The sequence below is a fragment of the Juglans regia genome, unplaced genomic scaffold, assembly GCF_001411555.2.
Source record: "Juglans regia cultivar Chandler unplaced genomic scaffold, Walnut 2.0 Scaffold_746, whole genome shotgun sequence".
NCBI classification, from domain to species: domain Eukaryota; kingdom Viridiplantae; phylum Streptophyta; class Magnoliopsida; order Fagales; family Juglandaceae; genus Juglans; species Juglans regia.
The window spans coordinates 21829-44015 of NW_023362361.1; the positions used below are offsets into that span (position 1 = coordinate 21829).

At 34.3% G+C, this 22187-nt stretch overlaps 2 protein-coding genes across 3 annotated transcripts; both read right to left on the reverse strand.

The window, feature by feature from the left end:
- On the reverse strand, window positions 1–2865 carry LOC109013386. 2 transcript variants are annotated; one of them, XM_018995454.2, is made up of 3 exons: window positions 2743–2865; window positions 1985–2105; window positions 1–1844 (listed from the first exon to the last, which is right to left on the reverse strand). In XM_018995454.2, the coding sequence occupies exon 3, from the start codon at window positions 1804–1806 to the stop codon at window positions 172–174; it is 1635 nt and encodes a 544-aa protein (XP_018850999.1). In that variant the 5' UTR covers window positions 1807–1844; window positions 1985–2105; window positions 2743–2865; the 3' UTR covers window positions 1–171. The 2 variants fall into 2 exon arrangements, with proteins under 2 accessions (XP_018850999.1, XP_035543103.1); XM_035687210.1 differs by lacking the exon at window positions 2743–2865 and having other exon boundaries at window positions 1985–2169.
- A 16878-nt stretch (window positions 2866–19743) lies between these two features.
- On the reverse strand, window positions 19744–21908 carry LOC118343662. Its single transcript, XM_018995451.2, has 2 exons — window positions 21631–21908; window positions 19744–21473 (listed from the first exon to the last, which is right to left on the reverse strand). The coding sequence occupies exon 2, from the start codon at window positions 21435–21437 to the stop codon at window positions 19800–19802; it is 1638 nt and encodes a 545-aa protein (XP_018850996.1). The 5' UTR covers window positions 21438–21473; window positions 21631–21908; the 3' UTR covers window positions 19744–19799.
- Between the last annotated feature and the right edge of the window lie 279 nt (window positions 21909–22187).

Consider the following 22187-nt stretch of genomic DNA (forward strand, 5'->3'; position numbering starts at 1 on the left):
TTTTCACGTTTAACTAATTAATGCTTCAATTCAAATATTAGATATAAACAGCGATAAATGCTCATGTGCAGTCTATACAATACATAAAAATTCCATATGACATCATATCCTCATGATATACCGTCTATTTCTTAATTATAATGTTATTGTTATTGAAGCATATTGCGACTTCTAATCTTGCGGGGCACAAATACTCTCTAAGCCCCACCAAGGGCGAATAAGTAAGTGGGAATTGAATTTGCATAGAGTACATGCTACAGCCAAGCCATGAAAAGTGGTGCCACAAGAAACACACGGAGCAGAGTACTCGTTCTTCTGGACAATAGTGAGAGGCTGATGTTGATCATGATATTTACGACATGTGAAGGTTCTTCCAAACTTGATGCGCGAATACTTGCCAATAACACAATCGGGATGTGCAGCAAAGTCGCATTCCTTACAATAGTAGAACCACTTCCTTGAGTCTCTACTTTCCTCGCAAATAAAACAATAGTATTCTCCAGAATCGTCTTCAACACTATACCTGAGTGTCAAGTAATCATGTAAATCATATTCATACCTAACTCTATATGGAAGAGTTGCGCATCTAAAGCACAAGCCGAACGTCTTGCATTCGGTGCATACAAATAAGAGAGGAGGAGGATCCTCATCATAACAACCATTGCATACTATTCGATCCCGATTTAAAGCTATGGAGAGGGAGTGTTGGTGACCTTTATGCTTTAGAGTTTCCGGAAGAGAAGCGCATTGAATATCCAATTTGTAGTACTTGCACAAGTCACATCTGTAACAGAAGCCAGGTTGAAAACGGTCACAAGCATCACATTGGAATATGCCACTTGGGGAAGGTGCCTGTGAGAGGAGGGTGAGTGGGTGTTGGTGAAAAAGGGGCAGTTGCTTCTTGGGAAGAAGTTTGGTACAGCTACCGTGCAGAAAGAAGTTACATTGCTCACAGCTGTAAAACGGGGGCGAGATTGAAAGCATACATCCCTCGCAAATCTTATCATCCTCGAGCTTCTTTTTACTGATGATTAATTTGTGTTCATGACTAGAATGTTCGATCTCCGAGACCAGATCTGATTCTATGGTTGAACTCCGGTCCATGTACTCACCTTTAACACTTCGTGCGCATTGAAAGTGGGCAGCATATCTGCAATCTTGACAATAATAAACTGCGCACCATATTTTTACCTTTCTTTGGCAAAGTTTACATAATATGTCGTCCTTCTCCCCTACCATTTGAAAAAGAGAACATGTGAGAGTGAGAGAGTGATTATGTACAGTTGTAGTGATGGTGCGTGGATAATCAACACATTGGCGGTGAACCATGAATCGACAGGTACTACATAGGAAAGCAATGCCCTCGGTTTCCTCACCACAGGCATCGCAAGTGAATTGGATCTGCTTCAAGATGGGGAAGAAGTCATGTCGTTGACATTCATCGATGTTACTTTGCCGGCGGGAAACGCATCTAATGTCGATGTCAAATTCGCATTGCTTACAACTGTAAAATAAGCGTATACTGCAATTCATGTAGCAGGCATCACAAGCAACATATTTTGATGGCGCACAGAGAATAAGGGTGTGGTTTGGGTGCAAAGGGTGGCGGTGTATTTCGAGGGGCGGTTCATTGCATGATTTATGAAGTAGGAAGTTGCGTTTGGAGAATTTGTAGCAGGGACCCAACACTGGTTCCTGGCACCTCGAGCAAACAGCTTCCTTGTTCCCATCATTTTCCAGATCTTCTTTGAAGACCAACGGATGCTCATGGATGAAATCAATATAATTGACTCTTGTCTCCTCCATCTCCTCTCTCTCTCTCACACGCACACATGCAAGAACATCTGCATTCGTGATGTTGGGACAAAGGCATAAAGCCACGGTCAAATCCAAGACATAGCCCCAGTGACAATAAGCAATTAAATTTGAAATTAGCAATTGATATCATCTTACGTCGAAATCTTTTTTCGAGTAAGAGCCTGACCTGGAGGAATTGCGGATGTTTAGGACGCTGATTTCCGATGACGTTAAGGATTGGAGTCCAAACGGGGCAAATGAAGATCGATCTCAAGGTGTAGGCTAGAGAATAAGAGTTCAATACACGTCTGACCAAAAAACCGGAGTTCAAACGTTGAGAAAAATATACCGTTCACACCAAGATTCTTCTGGTATCAGTATATCATGTTGAAGATTAAACTTGATTTATTGCAAAAGGCCACAATTTATTAAGTTGTTCATTTACGAGATATGTGAAAAACTGGAAAGTTTATTTTCATTGTATCTAGGTGTGTACCGTCTAGTGAATCTGAAAGGCCATAAATGTCATTAATTTAATTTCCAGAATTTTCTTTTGGTTTTATATATTGATGTACTGAAACAATATTGAATGAATGGAGAAAAACAGAGTACCGACGTGTGAGTGCTTCTTTCCTCTTCTATTGTTTTGTCTCTATCTTCCAACATATCAAACCATCACAAAACAGGTCTATCCTCGATTTTACTGTCACTATGTATATAGAGTAACCAGCTTTTGATGATGAAAAGTTTGAAAAAAGCAATAGACATCAGATCTTAAGATCGGGAAGTTACAATAGATGGGGAAAAACTGGCAAAGAGATAACAGATCTAAGGAAAGGGAAAATACAACTATTGTAGATGGATTGCAACAAAACTACTTAGAACTAGAACTGCAAGCAAGTTATGTGAACTGAAGCTGGAAAAATACATGATAAAAAAAAGTACCTGCTCGTTGTGCTTTGAGAGAGATACTAAAGGTCGTGAAAAGTACTATTCACCATTATCATCGTGTTTAAATGGACCACAGATCCAGTATCTTGCTGGAAAAAAAACAAAAAGGTGTTTTTTGCATGATTCATTGACTTCAACTCCTCCTTTTGTCGCTTCCTCCTCAAAAGATAAGTACCGGTTTAATATATAAAATTATCTTATTTTATTTTATCTCATTATTATAATTTTTTTAAATTTTATATAAAATATAATAAATTTTTTAATTTTTTAAATTTTAAAATAAAAATTATATTAAAAAATTATACTTTAATAATATTTTATTTAAATTTTAATAAAATATTTCTTCTCATGACCACGTAAGATCACTATTGAAATTACGTGTACAGCCTCTAATTAAGAAATAGTAATGGTTGGAAAAATAATTAGGTACCTAGATTATTAAATTGGGATGTTAAATCTTAGAACTGTCAAACTAAACGGAGTACTTGATTACATATTCTTCCTTGCAAGTTTTTACAAAAGGTTAAGGACGTCTGTCATGTCTTTACAAAAGGTTGATGGCAAATCCATTCCTTCCAATTTTGGAGTAGTGATGAAAAATATAGATTCGGAGGGTAATGGAGGGATAGAGAGTTTACTTTCTTCCGTTTCACGTTTCACACCAATATTGTCTTTAAGATTTCTTTTGCACGTTTCACACCAATAATCTGTTTGATTACCAAGAAAATGCAGGAAAAGAAGTTTTCCTCTTCTACTTGCTCATGTATATTTCTTCAATTTTGAAGAACTTCAATCCTCTGCTTTTTATGCATATTCTTTCAGTACCTAAGAAAAAGAGAGGTTTTGTCATAGGTTACCTCCTATGGGAGGGTTTGGGATTTGGGAAGCTTTTTATGTTGTTTATTTTAAAATTTAGTTAATACCACATTTTTTTATATTTCTCTATTCCATTTAAATTTAATCTCCATATTAGATTAGACGTTCACTCTTTATATAATAATAAAGTATTATTAAATTAATAACTTTTTATTTAACTTATTTGTATTATATTTTATAATTCTACCAATTTAATATTAATAATAATTATATTCTAATTAAGTTAATATTAAAAAAATCATATTTTTAAAATTCATTTAATGTTAATAACAAAAAATATTTGATTAAACTCTTCTAAAATTCTATCTAAATTTCTTAATTACAAATCAAATAGTATTTTTGCTTGGAGTGAAAAACTAATATTTTAATATTTGTTTAGAGTGAGAAATTAATATTTTAATACTTGGTGAATCAATTGTGGTTCTCTATCTTTGATCAACCACTGTAGTAGAAGTCCATCTTATTTTAGATTTGGCCAATCTAATGTGGGGTATTTTTTATATCAATTACGTAAATTTTAATTAATTTTTTTATTTAATCAAATCAATGTGAATGCTCTTAGAACTAGAATTGCAAGCAAGTTATGTGAACTTAAACTTAAAAAATACATAATAATAATAGTAATAAAAAGTGGGTCTACACCCACCGTTGGGAGCTCTGGTCAGGCCAAATTTAAGGATTTTTTTTATCACATCATTTTTTAAATATTTTTAAAAAAATTTATAATATTATTAAATAATATTTTCTTAATTCTTAGATTAAAAAGTAAAAGTGAAAAAAAAAGAGCGGAATCCCTATCTTTTTCAAAAAAAAAAAAAAAAAAGTACCTGCTCGTTGTACCTTGAGAGTAAAACAAAGACAATAAATGTCTCTCTCTCTCTTGTCTGTTAAGAGAGAGTTATGGTACGCTTGGATAATGAAAAATATTGAGAATATTTATGAATAGTAGTAAAAAAGTAATAATAAAATATGAGCATTGCTATTCATAAGCCCATACACCACACACCAAATTTTTTTTATTTTTTTTAAATTTTTTTAAAGTTTTTTTTTGGTTTTATTATTCTTAAAATAATTGAATTATTCTACTCATAATTTATATACCACACATTTTGTAAGAGAATAAAATTAAAGAAATCATAAAAAGATTGGTGTGTGGTGTCTGAGGTTTAGGAATAAAATTTTTCATAAAATATTGAATATTAGTAAAAAGTAGATGAAAAATAATAAATAGTAAAAAATTAAATAAAAAATAATAAAAAAATAAAAAATAATAGTGAGAATATTTAAAGTATTCTCACTTGTCTAACATACCTTTAGTTTTTATAGAAATAATTACAAGAGGTCTACAAAAGTCAACCTTGGCTTCTATTAAAACAGTTACCAGAGAAATAAAGACAAGTGCTCTATCCCAATTCCCAAGAGAAATAAAGACGTACAAGTGTTCTATCCCTTTAGGAAAATGATTTACCTATAATATATTATACAATAAGATAATTTTATAAATATATCCTTCATTTAACACATTATTATATAATGTGTTATACAATATGTTGTAGGTGTATCATTAGTCTTTTGTCCCTTTAAATCAGGAGGATCTTGTGGGCTAACATTTGACTAATTGAGCCAACGAATAACGAGAGGGCTTTGGCTGTGCTCCAGAGTCGTGAAAAAGGGAAAACTCTAAAGTCAGGTAATTTGGTGGACCCATTTTATATTAAATGCTGACGTGGTTATACTGTTTAATGAAACATAGAGCTCGATCCTTGCAATTTTGCGTGAGTGGTCTATAGTGGAAGTGACTGAAAAAAAATAAAATAAAATAAAGGCAATTGAGAGCATGGCAGGTCATCTCAATATTTCACCATCTCTTCCCTCCTCAATCGCAGCCACCACCTCCTCGCTCCTCCTTTTTTTTGTTTTTTTTTTCATATTCAAACTCTTATTCCGCTCAACAGCCTCCACCTTAACCATTACAATCACAATATCCAAATCCTCACTCTCCCAAATCCCACTCCAAGTACAACTCATTTTACTAATTTTCTTCTAACTCTTATATTCTCTCAATCTTTTGCCACTCTCACTCACTCCCCTCTTCATACTCTCAGTGCATCTTCAACTTTACAATAAGGAGAAACAACACAAGAAGATGATGATGAAGAGGATTTTGACAATAGGATTGAAGAATATGACGGTGAGGTGATTAAATTTATTAGAGAGATAAATTTATCTAACTCTAATAGAGGTTGAGTGGAAGTGAAGACCCGGAATTGGGAAGGATTGATGGAGAGACTTCCCAAGTGATGATTATGAGTTCTTCGTCTTCATCGCCTTTGAAATTACTGGGTCTCAGTGTGAAGAAGAAGAAGGAGCTAGCCTCGTATGCACACAGCTTGGGGAAGAAGCTCAAGTCTCAGTTGGTGGCCAAGTCTAGTGTTACTGTTAGCGTTGCTAGGTCGTTCATTGATAACCTTGAAGCCAACGAACTTCTAAAGTTACCCATTAATTAAAAAATATTATTTCTTTCTCTCGTGGATTGGATGGTAGTTTGGTTATCTAGGTGAATATAACTTTGAGTTTTTTATTCCTCATGGTGATGGAAATGAAAATGAAAGAAGATTTCGTTTGTTTCAATCTTTCCATCTGAATTTTTTTGAAATATATGGCCTGCCCGTTAGCTGTCCAAAAAAATGAACGAAATTGAAGAATGTTTTGAATCTAATGGTTTCTCTGTTGTTTTCGTCTTTGAAAAATAATGTCTAGATAATCTTGATTGGGTTTTGGGATTCTATTTTCTCTTACTTTTTCGGCAAAAGTGCTGGCCGCCACACACATTTGCATTTGGACAATGATATAACATCTGACAAAAACAATAAAATAACAATTGGTATACGAGTTGGCGCACCAACCCGCTTGTACCTAGAAGAACTGAAAACATAAACGTGTGGTCTAAATTATTTTTTAGGGTCATTTTCAAAAAGAATTATATTTTATTTTCTCATTCATGATTTTTCACAATACAAAACAAATAAATCAGAATCATCATCTCAAGATTATTCTGGATCTTTGATCAACGAATCTTAAAGAAATTGACCTCCACTTCTTGCCAATGCATTCTTTCAAGCTCTAAGTAAAAACAGTGAACACAAAGTACTTGATGAAATGCATCAACTGACGTGAGAGTCTTTGAGAGTATTTTATTTATATACTTGACATATTGTATCAATACATGAGAGTTTGTACTAATTGAAGACCTACGGTATATGCGATAATGGAAAGTATTTACAAAATAATAAAGATGTTAGCCATCTCCATGGCTGTTCCATAATTCATGGGCGTAATCTTGCTTGTAGCCGTTGGTTCTGTGTATGGAAGGTAGCTGTTGGGTTCTTCACAAGGTAAGTTTTCTGCTGCCTTGTCTTTTATGTTAATATGCCCCCACAAACTGTGCCGAGGGACGAGGCCAAGTTTGGTCCGAAGATCAATAAGAGTAGATTGGCCAATGGGCTTGGTAAAAATATCGGCAATTTGATGAGATGCCGAGACATGCCGTGTGTGAAGAAGTCCAAGAGGTCAACGTTCACGAACATAGTGATAATCAATTTCAATATGTTTGCTCCGAGCGTGAAAAACAGGGTTAACAGTCATGTAAAGAGCACTAATATTATCACAGAGTAGCAATGGAGTGGAGGTGAGGTGAATGCCTAGATCACGTAATAAAAACGATATCCAAGTTAGCTCGGCAGTTGTATGGGCCATGGTTCCGTACTCAGCTTCGGAGCTGAATCGAGAGACTGTGTTGTTTTTTTGCAGACCAAGAGATACAGTTGCTTCCAAGAAAGACATAGTAGCCAGTGGTGGAGCGTCTGGTAATAGGACAACTTGTCCAATCTGCATCAGAAAAGGCATATAGATCAAGTGTAGAATGAGAACTAAAATGAAGACCAAGGTCTATAGTGCCTTTCAAATATCGAAGAATGCGCTTGACCATTTTATAATTTGCTTCAGTAGGTGAATGCATAAATTGAGAAACAAAGTTAACACTGTAAGAAAGGTCAGGACGAGTAAGGGTAAGGTATTGGAGTGTACCAACAATACTGCGGTAGTGAGCAGGGTCATAGAATGGTGTCTGAGAGGTAAGTCCTTTGGTCTTTGGCATCATGGGAGTGTTCATAGGTTTATAGTCATGCATCTGATCTCGTTCTAGAATATCAATGGCATATTTGGTTTGAGAGAGGATAAGGCCGTCAGTAGCTGGACTGATTTGGATACCAAGGAAATAGTGAAGAGAATCAAGGTTTTTCATGGCAAATTGACTATGAAGAGTGGAAATAAATTCAAGAAGATACTCAATAAAGGAGCCAGTTAATAAAATATCATCAACATACAAGAGTAAAATAAAAGTATCACGCGGGGAGTGACAAACAAATAATGAAAAATCAGCAGTGCTACAAAGAAAGCCATAAGTTAATAAAAAACTGTTAAATTTGTTAAACCAAGCCCGGGAAGCTTGTTTGAGACCATAAGGAGTTTTATTTAATTTGCAAACATTAGAAGAATGAGTTGGATGAATAAAACCTGGAGTTTGTTCCATGTAAATAGATTCTTGAAGATCACCGTAAAGAAATGCATTTTTGACATCCAACTGTCGAATACTCCAGCGATTGATGAGAGCAAGGGTGATTACAATGCGGATAGTATTGGGTTTGATAACAGGGGAGAATGTCTCATGGTAATTTATGCCATCTTCTCGATGAAAATCTTTAGCTACTAAACGAGCTTTTAACTGATCCAGGGAGCCATCAGCTTTGAGTTTGCTTTTGAAGATCCATTTACAACCTATAATAGACATAGTGGAATCACGAGGGACAAGAGTCCAAGTGTTATTCACATGTAAGGCTTGTAATTCATCATGCATAGCTTGTAACCAACCAGGATGTTTGAGAGCGGAGTGAATGGATTTGGACTCAGTCGGAATGGAAACAAGGTCATGCAAGAGAGCATATTTGGGGATAGGCTTATGAATACTAGACTTGGACCGTGTGACAACGGTGATAGCAGGGGTCACTGAAGAAATGGTGGGAGTATCAGATGATGATGATGGAGATATAGGTAGCCTACTGGCATTAATGAAGGGTCGAGCAGGTGCAGGAGAAGGGTTTGAAGTGGATAGAGATGGAAGAGGAATATCCGCCGCTATGGTGGATGAGGAAGGATCGGGACCAACGTCAGGTATGGTGGAGTTGGAGAGAGGGGTAGGAGGAGTAATCCACATATCAAAGGTGGAAAGTACCGACTCGGTAGGTGAAGGTAGGTGAAGGTTACCAGGCTGTTTAAAGGAAAAGTGGACTCATTAAAATTAAACACGACATGGCGTGAGATGAAAGTATGACCAAAGAAAGGGTGATAGCATTTGTAACCTTGATGCTTATCACTATAACCCATAAAAACACAAGGTAAGGTTTTAGGATCAAATTTATTCTTTTTCGTATCTCAAGTGTAGGGAAAGCATTTTGAGCCAAACACACGTAAGGAACTATAGTCAGGATAGGTGCCATGAAGGATGGAAAAGGGTGACTGTAAGTCAATGGTGGTGGAAGGGAGCCGGTTAATTAGAAAAGTGGCAGTGGCAAAGGCTTCAACCCAGAAGCATTTTGGAACGCTACTGTAAAAAAGCATGGTCATCCCGAGTTCACGAATGGTACAGTGACGTCGTTCAACCATACCATTTTGTTCAGGAGTATGAGGACACAAATACTAGTGAATAATACCTTGTTTTTGTAAATGAGATGTAAATTGAATATTAGCAAATTCACCACCCCCATCAGTTTGGAAAATTTTAATTTTTTTGCAAAATTGTCACTCAACATATTTTTCAAAAAGTAAGAAAGCAGGAAAAAAAAAATCAGATTTTTTGCATAAAGGAATAAGCCACATAAATTTAGAAAAGGCATCAATTAAGCACGCATAATAATTAAATTTACCAACAGAAACTACAGGAGTTGGACCCCATAAATCACAATAAATTTTATCAAACGCATTATGAGTAATATTGCTAGAAGGTAAAAAAGGAAGTTTGCAAAGTTTGCCTAATTGGCAACTATCACAAAAAGAAGAATTTTTGTTAGAGCTAGAAACTTGAATAAGTCCTTTTGATTTTAAGACATGTAAAGAAGATGCCTGAGGATGTCCCAAGCGCTGGTGCCAAACATCTTCAGGGACACGTCGGAATCGTGTGGAAAAGTAAGCTTCGTATGGAGGAGAAACGACATAGAGGATAACCTTCCATCGTCCGGTCAAGAGGACGCGGTTGGTCTCCCGTTCCTTAACAACAAAACCAACACCGTAAAATTCGCAGTTATAAGGATAATCAGTGGTAAGTTGCCCAATAGATAAAATATTTTTTGCCAACGCAGGTACTAAGAAAACATCACATAATTTAATTTTAGTGGTGCCATTATCAAGATAAGTATCACCAATATGAGTAATAGCATGAGAATTACCATCTCCAATAATAACAGCATCATTACCAAAATAGCGACGTAAATTTTTTAGTATACCTGGGTCGTCGGTCATATGAGCAGATGCACCAGTGTCAGCTATCCATTCAGCATCATGAAAAAAATTCTTAAGAGTCATCACAGCAAGGGCCTGAGGAATGTCGTCAGGTTGGTAGGAGTGATTGACCTGGTTCCAACATTTAAGAGCTACATGGCCTCTTTTTCCACAAATTTGACAGCTTTCAATACGGGGAGAGTCGTGGCCTTTGTTAATGGGCCAGGCATCAGTATCATGTGGGCTAGGCCCACTGCCATTTGGTGCGAAACGCACGTTTTGAGTGCCATCAGCAGAGGTCCTCACCGACTGGTTAGAGGGTTGAAACCCTCGACCTTTCGAAGAGAATGATCGATTATGAGATCGATTGTTGTTGCGGTGACTAGACTGAGGTGGGCGACGGTAATCTTTGGTGGAGTTCGATTGTCTCTATCCATAGAAAGCAAAATTATTAGTGGAATCATGAAGGGTTGAGTGGATTTCATACCCTTGGAGCAGAGGAATCAGTTTGGCGTAGGAGGGCATGGGAGGTTTCAACATCGCCGTTGTGAAGGGCTCGTACTTGACTCCAAGACTATTCAGCAATGAGAAAACTTTCATTTTGTCTTGCACGAGCCAACCGATTGAAGCAAGGCTATCACACAAACCTTTGAATGTGTGAAGATAATCACCAAGAGGCGTCAATGGTTCCTTGCGCATGTATGTTAACTGCTATGTAAGGTGGAATTCCCGTTCTTGGGAATGATGAGCATACGCCTCTTTGAGAGCCACCCAAACGTGAAGGGCAAAATCAAGGCCTACAACGAGGCCAAGGGCTTCCTCAGATAATGTCCTGATAATCCATCCTCGGAGCAATCGATCCGATTTGCACCATTGAAGGAAGGCGGGACTGGGTTCGGGTTTGCTCGTTGTTTCACTGGCAGTGATGAATTCTGGGGGTGATGATGCCTCGGTGAGATGCTCTACAAGGTCTTGGCTCTCAACCAAGGCCAAGATTTGTTCGCGCCAAAGAGGATAATTGGTGGTGTTTAATCGCAAGGTAACAAAGTTGCCGACATTGAGGGTGATGGTGGCCATGGGAGGAAGACTCTATTCTCTCACAAGGGCTCTAGTACCATAAAAACAGTGAACACAAAGTGCTTGATGAAATGCATCAACTGACGTGAGAGTCTATTTTATTTATATACTTGACATATTGTATCAATACATGAGAGTTTGTACTGATTGGAGACCTACGGTATATGCGGTAATGGAAAGTATTTACAAAATAATAAAGATGTTAGCCATTGCACGATTTATGGAGATGGTCTGGCTGTTTCATAATTCATGGACGTAATCTTGCTTGTAGCCATTGGTTTTGTGTATGGAAGGTAGCCGTTGGGTTCTTCACAAGGTAAGTTTTCTGCTGCCTTGTCTTTTATGTTAATACTAAGAACTTTCTTATATTTAATGATGGTGGGAATTAGCCAAAAAGTAGAACTTTTGTTTGCAAGGGCGTAAGTATAATAATATTATTCCATGAAGTTCACATTCCCTTGATAGGCACGTGGACTCGGCTGATCTCTCTTTTGCCCAAGCTCCTATCGAACTTGAGGTTGACGATGAGGGTGAGGCGATTCTGATTTGCAACAGTGTCGTCGATGGTGAACTTGACAGGGAAGTTCCATTTGGGGTTGGCGCCATAATATTTGTTGGTTTTTCATCATAGAAATGATTAAAATATTTGATATAAAGTGAAAAATAATGTGAACCATTACCATTGTTCAATGTATCGGTTCGATTATCTAGATTTTGTGTCTTGGTACTTGAACCAATGTATGCCTCTTAGGGATATGAACCTTAACCGCTTCTCAACCAAACAAAGAGTCGTGTCTTTCGGTGAATTAGAAACATTTTCAATGTATTCTCTAATATTTGAAAAGTTGTGACTTCTCAAAAGTGTTCATTCATTTAAGTTGTGACTTTTCACAAACACCATTTCATTTAAGTGATGTGACTTTTCACATGTACCATTTCATTTAATTAAGTTGTGACTTTTCACAAGTACCATTTTATTTATGTGATGTTACTCTTCACATGTACCATTTCATTTAAGTGATGTGACTCTTCATATGTACCATTTCATTTAAATAAGTTGTGACTTTTCATAAGTACCCTTTCATTCTCTATAAATAGGGAACCCCACCTACAAATTCATTAACTCCAAATTCTCTACAAAACTTAGAGAAACACCTCCTCATTCTCTTTGTCTTTCTGTCTTTGGGCTTTGGCTATTTTATATAGGGTTCGAGGATCTTATTTTGTGTGCACCGACGAGGAGATTAACGGGAACCAACGTTGTTGTATCTTGGGAGTAGGCTGTCAAGAAGCCTAGTGCATGTTTAATATTGAAGGCGGCGGAATCTACTCTAAGGAAGAGTCTATCACAACGTCCCTCAATACCGGGTTCTCTCTTTCAAATTTGTTCTTGTTATTTTACATATTCTCTAGTTTACAAAGCATTTCAGAATATTTCCCAACAATATTTGTCCGTGGGCATCTGTTGGATGGATGATTTGAGGTAATGGTTGTGGTCAATCTTGTAAACGACGGCATTTGGGGGTAGAAGGTAGAGTTCTGAACTTCTTAGAGCATTTATATTGGTCTATACATACATATATATATATATATATATATATATATACACACAAAGTCATATTTGTATAATATGACTTTAAAGTTCTCCACATTGACTCATGCATATCCAAATATTTAGCTAGTTATGAACAATGCTTATCTAAATTTAGATAACTACTATTCACTCTACAAAACATGTTTTAATCATTATTTCTCTCTCCTCCCACTTTCTCTCTCAATCTTTTTATTTTCTCCATCTTTCAACAACACAACAAACATTCACATGCACATTCATTTTATTATTATAATATATTATATATATTTTTTCATTTTATTATATTTTTAATATAATATATAAAAAAAATTATATTTTTTATTATTATTTTGTCTCAAATATACATAAGTCAATATAAAAATTTAATTTGTTTGAATGACAAAATGATTATGCAAAAAAGATGATTTTACATATATATATATATATATATATACTAGCAGTGTATGTACGTGCGATGCACGTTTGCCCTGTATTAGGTTATTCTAAAATATAAACATCTAGTGTAGAATAAGAGAATTTAATGATAAGGTCTATGAAGATAATATAATTAATTGTTTAAGTAAACTATAATTGTTTAAAGTCTCTGATAATAGATTTAGACAGACTATATGTTTAAGCAAGTCAGGAAAGTGAATATTACATAATTATTTTTTTGGTTACTGAAAGTAGAGTCTAAAACGACTAAATATTACATAATTGTTTCTTTTGCTACTGAAATGATTTTAGTTAATTAAAAATATTATGAGATTTAAATTATATTAAAAACTCTAATTATTTACATGATTTTAATTTTTTAAAATATTTAATAAAATTCTTTCATTTATTTTACTGTTTAGAACTGTTTATTACTGTAATTGTTTATTATTATTCACGAGTAATGTTCAATACTGTTTATTATTGTATCACATACTATAGCACTGTTAATTACTATTTATACTGGTTAGTAGTATTTATTATAAAAAAATCTTCACTGCCTGCTAACACTCTACACTCCATATTATTTTTAATTTTTATTATTTTTTTATCAAATATTTATTATATGTATAATAAATAGAAAATTTGAAATAATTTAAAAAGAATAAACTCACAAAAAAATTTTAAAAAAAAATATTAAAAATTTAAGAAATTCAAAAAAATATAAAATGTAAAATGTGATAGAAGTTGTGTAGTAAAATTCATTTATTATTGTGGTACTGTTTATTATTGTTGTATATAGCCGAGATAATTTATCATTGAATATTCACAAAATTATTATTTTATTTTATTTTTCAAGCATCTTTTAGAGTATAAGTTTATATACAATATTATTTTTAATAAGTACGTACTCTATTTTATCAAAATCTTTAATTTAAATTTAAATTTTTGAAATTTTTAAAATTTCAATAATTGATTCTATATAATTATATAGGTAAAACTATAAATATTGATATAAGTATTTACATATAGAAATAGATTTGTTGATAAAGTTTTCCTACATAAAAATTCTATATGTAGCCACTTTTATGTTTTATTTGTACATTTTATTAATGTAATTGACTGTGTTACAATTTTTAATATAATTTTTGCTGTTAGTTATATTATCTTGAACACATAAGATTTAAATTTTAAAAATTTATTTTTTAAATTAAATTATGTCATATAAATAATATATAATGTAAAAAAGAATAAACTCACAAAAAAATTTTAAAAAAAATATTAAAAATTTAAAAAATTCAAAAAAATATAAAATGTAAAATTTGATAGAAGTTGTGTAGTAAAATTCATTTATTATTGTGGTACTGTTGATTATTGTTGTATATAGCCGAGATAATTTATCATTGAATATTCACAAAATTATTATTTTATTTTATTTTTCAAGCATCTTTTAGAGTATAAGTTTATATACAATATTATTTTTAATAAGTACGTACTTTATTTTATCAAAATCTTTAATTTAAATTTCAATTTTTAAAATTTTTAATATTTCAATAATTGATTCTGTATAATTATATAAGTAAAACTATAAATATTGATATAAGTATTTACATATAGAAATAGATTTGTTGATAAAGTTTTCCTATATAAAAATTCTATATGTAGCCACTTTTATGTTTTATTTGTACATTTTATTAATGTAATTGACTGTGTTACAATTTTTAATATTATTTTTGCTGCTAGTTATATTTTCTTGAATACATAAGATTTAAATTTTAAAAATTTATTTTTAAATTAAATTATGTCATATAAATAATATATAATGTAAAAACCTTCAAATAATTTTTAAACTAATTCGAAATTATAATTTGAAACAGTTCAAAGTTCATGCAGAATAAATATTGAATAAATGACATTAAATAATTGACTTAAAAAATTCTAAAATCAATGAAGCAAAATAAATTATTTCAGTTATTAATTTACAGTATGAAATTAAGAAGTTAAAGGATCCATACTTTTGATACTTTTATGAGCAGCTTGTTGTTGGGATATCTTATTTCCACTTTCAACTTCACAGAGTTCAACCTATGTAGAAAATTCAACAATATAATATTACAGTAAAAACAAAAGTATATTTGTAAAGGAAAGAAAAAAAAAATTATTATTATTGAACATTAAATTGTAGGACATATAAATACTTAATAAATGTATTTAACACAATTATTTTTTCTTAAACTCTCTCTCTCTCGTAGGCGATTCCGCAGCACGGTGGTTCTCCTCCAGCGCTGCCCGGCGCCGCCGAGTCCCGGCTATCGTCACGGCCAACGTCGGCGTGTTCTCCTCACGCCGGCGAGCATCCCTGGCAGTTTCAATCTTCCCCACGCGCAGCCATGGTCTCCTCCGTGGAAGGAGAACCGAAATGGGTCTCTTTGATTTTTTTGAGTTTCCGCCGCCGTACGTCGACACCGACGGTCACGACCACGACGGAGGAGTCCCCCTCAAGGCGGCGACCATCCCAGCCGCCTTCGAAGTGGGCCACGCGCAGCCCTCCGTCTCCCCCACGGAGACCGAACGGAAATGGGTTTCACCCATTTGTTTCACGTTACGCCGCTGTACGTGGCCACCGAACCTCACGACCACCACCGACGAGTCCCCTTCAAGGCGCCGACCATGGCACCCACCTTCGGAATCCCCCACGCGCAGCCTCCGTGTCCCTCACCGAAACCCACACGGAGAAAGAAGAAAAAAATATGCGAGAATTGTTCTGTAAATTTGAAGTGTTCTGTAAATTTGAGATGAAAGTGTGTAGATCAGATATCTCATCTCTTATATGTAAAGATTAGATATTTATTTTACGTTTATCTGTATGTAACGATCAGATATTTTGAGTGTGGAAATCGGAACCGAACGAAGAAGAAAAACAAGATTAAAATCGGAACTGAGAAAAAGCAACTGAGAAAAAGGCTGCTACTATTCACTATTGTTCATGTTTTATACACGCTTTTAAGTTATAGGGTGATATATATAAACCAATATTAATACTAATGCTATAAGGCGTGTGGCTTTTGGGTGCCAAGAGGAGACGAGGAGACGAGTCTGAGCTTTTTGACAAAGTTTTTATTCACAGAATGCAAAAGGTAGAAGAAAAGGTAGAAAAATTGAGCTGAGTAGTACAGCGGTAATCGTAAAAATGTAAGCGTATCATTTTCCCTTTACAAAAGGTTAAAGTCAATCAAGTCTTTTAAGTTTGGTTTGGATTAGAGAGGAGGTGAGTTAATTTTAGATAAAATATGAAAATTAAAAAAAAAAGAATATTAGTTTTTAATATTATTATTATTTTAAAATTTAATAAAATTAAATTGTAATTTAAAAAAGATGAATTATTTATTATATTTTGTATAAAAATTTGAAAAAATTATAATAATAAAATAAAATAAAATTAGATAAAATATTTTCTAAATCCAAACGGATTTTATTACTCAGATTGATAGTAAGTTTTATTGCACCAGATTCACGATTGAGCAGGTTTTATTGCACATGCTACTTTAGTCAAAGATTATTAGTAGGTATATATGGCTGCCATGCAGCATTTGTTGTACTATATATATTAATTAATTGATTAAATCTTGTTTTTCTTAATAATTTATAATTTATTATACATAGAATATATATTATGTATAGTTTTTATTTGATTAATAATCACATACACGATGCATGGCTAATCAAGTTGAGGTACCGTATCATGCAATCAAGCCCTCGATCACATGCACGCACCTGATCTTAATTAACTATGGAATTTTGTGTAATTTGTTTTTTCTTTTGGTTATCGTCTTCACACATGATGAGATGCTGTTTTCTGAATTTTTATAATTCAAGGTGGAAAAGAAATCGATAGAATCTAGTACGTAGTTTTTTATTGAATTTTATTAATTGTCTGATCAAATTAAATGGACTAATATAGAAAGATAAATATATGCAATATTCATGTGAGGTTCATCTACGAAAAAGTTCAAAAAATAGTCTTTAAAGGGGAGGTGCTGTGGATTTATAAAATAAAAATTCTTCTCATCGATCACTATTCACTATCTAACACTCCACACTCTTAAAAAATACCTCCACACTTTATAAAAATAAAAAAAATTATAAGTATATAGCGTGGGAGTAAATAGTAGTTGATTATAATTCTTCTTTATAAAAATATAACAAACCCTTTTCACAACTCATCTCAATTCAACTTATTTCATAAAAAAAATTATTGTGGATGAAGAGGCTTTTATTTCATAAAAAAAATGAGTTGATATGGAAAATTATTGCTCAAAATTGTTCACAGCACGTTGGCATTTATTGGTGGATGAAAGATTATTTTATTTCTTTTTACGAGTGATTATACTTTTTTTGTTGATCTGGATTTATGTAGTTCACTAGGCTTTCAATATTGTGTTGTGGCATTGTTTTTTTCTTGCCTTGGATTTGTATTATTATTTTTTTTTTCTGGGTTGGTTGTGGAATGCTAGTTTTGTTTATGAACTCTATCATTTCCTTTGGTTCATATTAATGGTGTTCGTTGACTAATATTAATTATGAGGTTTTATGGGGTTTTAATAGTCTTTCTCATGATTATCGTTCATGTAAGTTTCTTGAAGGTTCTGGTTTATAGAGTGAGGTGTTATGCTTGATTTTGGCTTCGAATTTTAGGTTCTTAAATGGATTTGTATTGTTGTACTGAATGCTAGCCGGCATTGTTTATCATTTCTATGATTTTGGTCTTTTGGGATACCTGTTGATCATTGGTTTTGCGATTATCTGGACCTTTATAGATTTATATATTAGGTGCTTGCGTGTTTTGTTTCCCAGCGATTATAACATATGTACAACCCAAAAATGCATATGAAAATTGACATTGTCATATCCCCTCTCAGTTAATTATAAATTACAATAAGCGTACATCTTTGATCTTAGAATGTCACAAAATAATCAACAGTCCACATCTAGTTGATCTAAAACTCAAAACCTCTCACAAAAGTATTCTTTCAAGGACCAAAACATACTTTTAAGAGAAATGATAGTCGTAGTCGTGAGTGTGCAAGCGCCGCACAATTAGTTTGAAAAAAATGAATAAATACGAGACTCACATGAAAAAATAATAATTTTTTAATAGTAGATCCCACTATTTTTTGAAGCGACTGCACAATACTTACGCACTCCACAATTGTATGTAGTATTACTCTACTTTTAATAGGCCTCTCTATTTTTTTTTTCAAATCTCAATAAAAACCATCTTTAAAAACTTTTTGAATCCAAATATATATTTAGTGAGACTCATTGTTTTCACAATACCTCAAAAAATCTATCTTGGTCATCCCTCAACTTTGCTGCAATTATTGATTATCGAATTACCAAGTTGTGTCTGTTTTTTTCTCCAAAGCCACTTTTGTGCTAGATTCCTCTCCACTTAAATCAACATCTTCTTTTGCATTCCCACATTTTTGGGCCCAAGCATATTTGAACCTCACGTGGTTCTAACCCTTGGTGTTTATTCCTTTAATGTGGGGTTTTGCTCATGTAACATCTCCCTGATTATGAACGTCCTTATGAAATTTTGCATTATAATTGCAACCACAGAGTCTCCACTTTCCATCACCATCTTCTAAATACTTTAATGTTTTAAGAAGAATCCATCTTTCAGGATAAATATAATTGCAACCAAGCAAAGGAATTATGCTCTCCCAAACATAGTGTTTGATGAAGTTTGAGTATTTACTGAATATTGAGAAACTTGATTACAATATATTGCCCGCAACCATACAGATGACTAGAGTGCTATATACACAATGAATGCAAAATCTATTCTAGGAAAGCTAGCTGGAATTGTATATACAATGAATACAAAATCAATTTTAGGAAAGCTAGCTGGAATTGTGGCTGTGAGGATTGTAACAGTTGTGAGACGTGATTCTTGTGATTAGTCCAGCAGTTTACTCTCTTGATTCATGACTACACTTCTTTTTAAAACTCAAATTACGTTCTGTATTATCCAGAAAAATATTTTTTAGATTAAAAAATATTTTAATATGTAACACTCAAATAATCTAATTTTTTTCACTAAAGAATTTTTAAGGCTATTTAAACATTTTTTAAGACTCCTAATGCAGCTCCAAACAGGTCCCAAGTATTTCACATCAACTAATAACTATGCTAAAAAATTATAGATATTTGGACATTTTTAAAACTACTGCGAGTCCCATAATAATAAGTAGCGTGTTAATATAAATAGGCCAAAACTCAAATATATATAAAATAGAACTTATACGATGAAACTCTCCCACTTACAGATTGTCCCAACTAGTACAGCCACCTAGCATGCAACCTCAATTTTCTGCCTCTCCTTGACCAATATTATAGAATTTTCTTTTTAAGTTGGGTGTTTCCAAACGCAGTTCTCTCAACTATATATTTATTTTCACGTTTAACTAAATGCGATATAAACAGCGATAAATGCTCATGTGCAGTCTACAATACATAAAAATTCCATATGACATCATATCCTCATATACCAATTACAAATACGCTCCATCCACCGACGGACAGTTAAGTGGGAATTGAATTTGCATTGAGTACATGCTACAGACAAGCCATCAAAAGTGGTGCCACAAGAATCACACGGAGCAGAGTACTCGTTCTTCTGGACAATAGTGAGAGGATGATCGTGATATTCATGACATGTGAAGATTCCTCCAAACTTGATGCGCGAATACTCGCCAATAACACAATCGGGATGAGCAGCAAAGTCGCATTCCTTGCAATAGTAGAACCACTTCCTTGAGTCTCTACTTTCCTCGCAAATAAAACAATAGTATTCTCCAGAATCGTCTTCAACACTATACGTGAGTGTCAAGTAATCATGTAAATCATATTCATACCCAACTCTATATGGAAGAGTTGCGCATCTAACACACAAGCCGAACGTCTCGCATTTTTTGCATACAAATAAGTGAGAAGGAGGATCCTTATCATAACAACCATTGCATATTATTTTATCACGATTCAAACCTATAAAGAGGGAGTGTTGGTGACCTTCATGCTTTAAAGTTTCCGGAAGAGAAGAGCATTGAATATCGAAATTGTCCTCGCACAAGTCACATCTATAAAAGAAGCCATGTTGAAAACGGTCACAGGCATAACATCTGAATATGCCACTTGGGGAAGGTGCTTGTAAGAGGAGGGTGAGTGGGTGTCGGTGAAGAAGGTGTTGCTTCTTGGAGGGAAGTATAGTACAGCGACCGTGCAGAAAGAAGTTACATTGCTCACAGTTGTAAAACGGGGGCGAGATTGAAAGCATACATCCCTCGCAAATCTTATCATCCTCGAGCTCCTTTTTACTGATGATTAATTTGTGTTCATGACTAAAATGTTTGATCTCTGAGACCAAATCAGATTCGCAAGGTACTGACTCTGTGGTTGCACTCAGGTCCATGTACTCACCTTCAACACTTCGTGCGCATTGCAAGTGGGCAGCATAACTGCAATCTTGACAATAATAAACTCCGTACTTTGTTTTTACCGTTCTATGGCAAAGTTTACAGAATATGTCGTCCTTCTCCTCTACCATTTGATGAAGAGAACATGTGAGAGTGAGAGAGTGATTATGTACAGTTGTACTGATGGTGCGTGGATAATCAGCACATTTTAGGTGAACCAAGAATCGACAGAGGCTACAGAGGTAAGCGACGTCTTTGGTTTCGTCACCACAGGCATTGCAAGTGAATTGGATCTGCTCCAAGATGGGGACGAAGTCATGTTGGCGACATTCATCGATGCTATTTCGCCAGCGGGAAACGCAATTGATGTCGAGGTCAAAATCACACTTATCACAACGGTAAAATAAGCGTCTACTGCAATTCTCGTGGCAGGCATCACATATATTAGATTTTGATGGCGCTCTGAGAATAAGGGTGTGGTTTGGGTGCAAACAGTGGTGGCGTATTTCGGGGTGTAGTTCATGGCATGATTTATGAAGTAGGAAGTCGCATTCGGAGCATTTGTAGCCGGGACCCAACACTGGTTCCTGGCACCTCGAGCAAACAGCTTCCTTGTTCCCATCATTTTCCAGATCTTCTTTGAAGACCAACGGATGCTCATGGATGAAATCAACATAATTTACTCTTCTCTGTTTCATCTCCTCTCTCTCTCACACGCACACATGCAACAACATCTGCACAAGTAAGATTCGGGGTGTTGGGACAAAGGCATAAAGCCACGGTCAAATCCAAGACATAGCCCCAAAAAAGTGACAATTACAAGCAATCAAATTTAAAATTAGCAATTTAAATCATCTTAGATCGAAATCTTTTTTGGAGTAAGAACCTGACCTGGAGGAATTGCGGATGTTTAGGAGGCTGATTGTCGATGACGTTAAGGATTGGAGTCCAAATCAATGGTGCAAATGAAGATCGGTCTCAAGGTGTAGGCTAGAGAAGAAGAGTTCAATACACGTCTGACCAAAAAACCAGAGTTTAACGTTGAGAAAAATATACCATTCACAGCAAGAAAAAAACATATGAACTCTATGGTTGGTTGTGGAATGTTAGTTTTGTTTATGAACTCTATCATTTCCTTTGGTTCATATTAAGGGTGTTCGTTGACTAATATTAATTATGAGGTTTTATGGGGTTTTAATAGTCTTTCTCTTGATTATCATTCATGTAAGTTTCTTGAAGGTTCTGGTTTATAGGGTGAGGTGTTACTCCACGATTGCATGTAGTATTACTCTACTTTTAACAGGCCTCTCTATTTTTTTTTTCAAATCTCAATAAAAACATCTTTAAAAACTTTTTGAATCCAAATATATATTTAGTGAGACTCATTGTTTTCACAATACCTCAAAAAATCTATCTTCAAAAGTCATGGTCATCCCTCAACTTGTTGC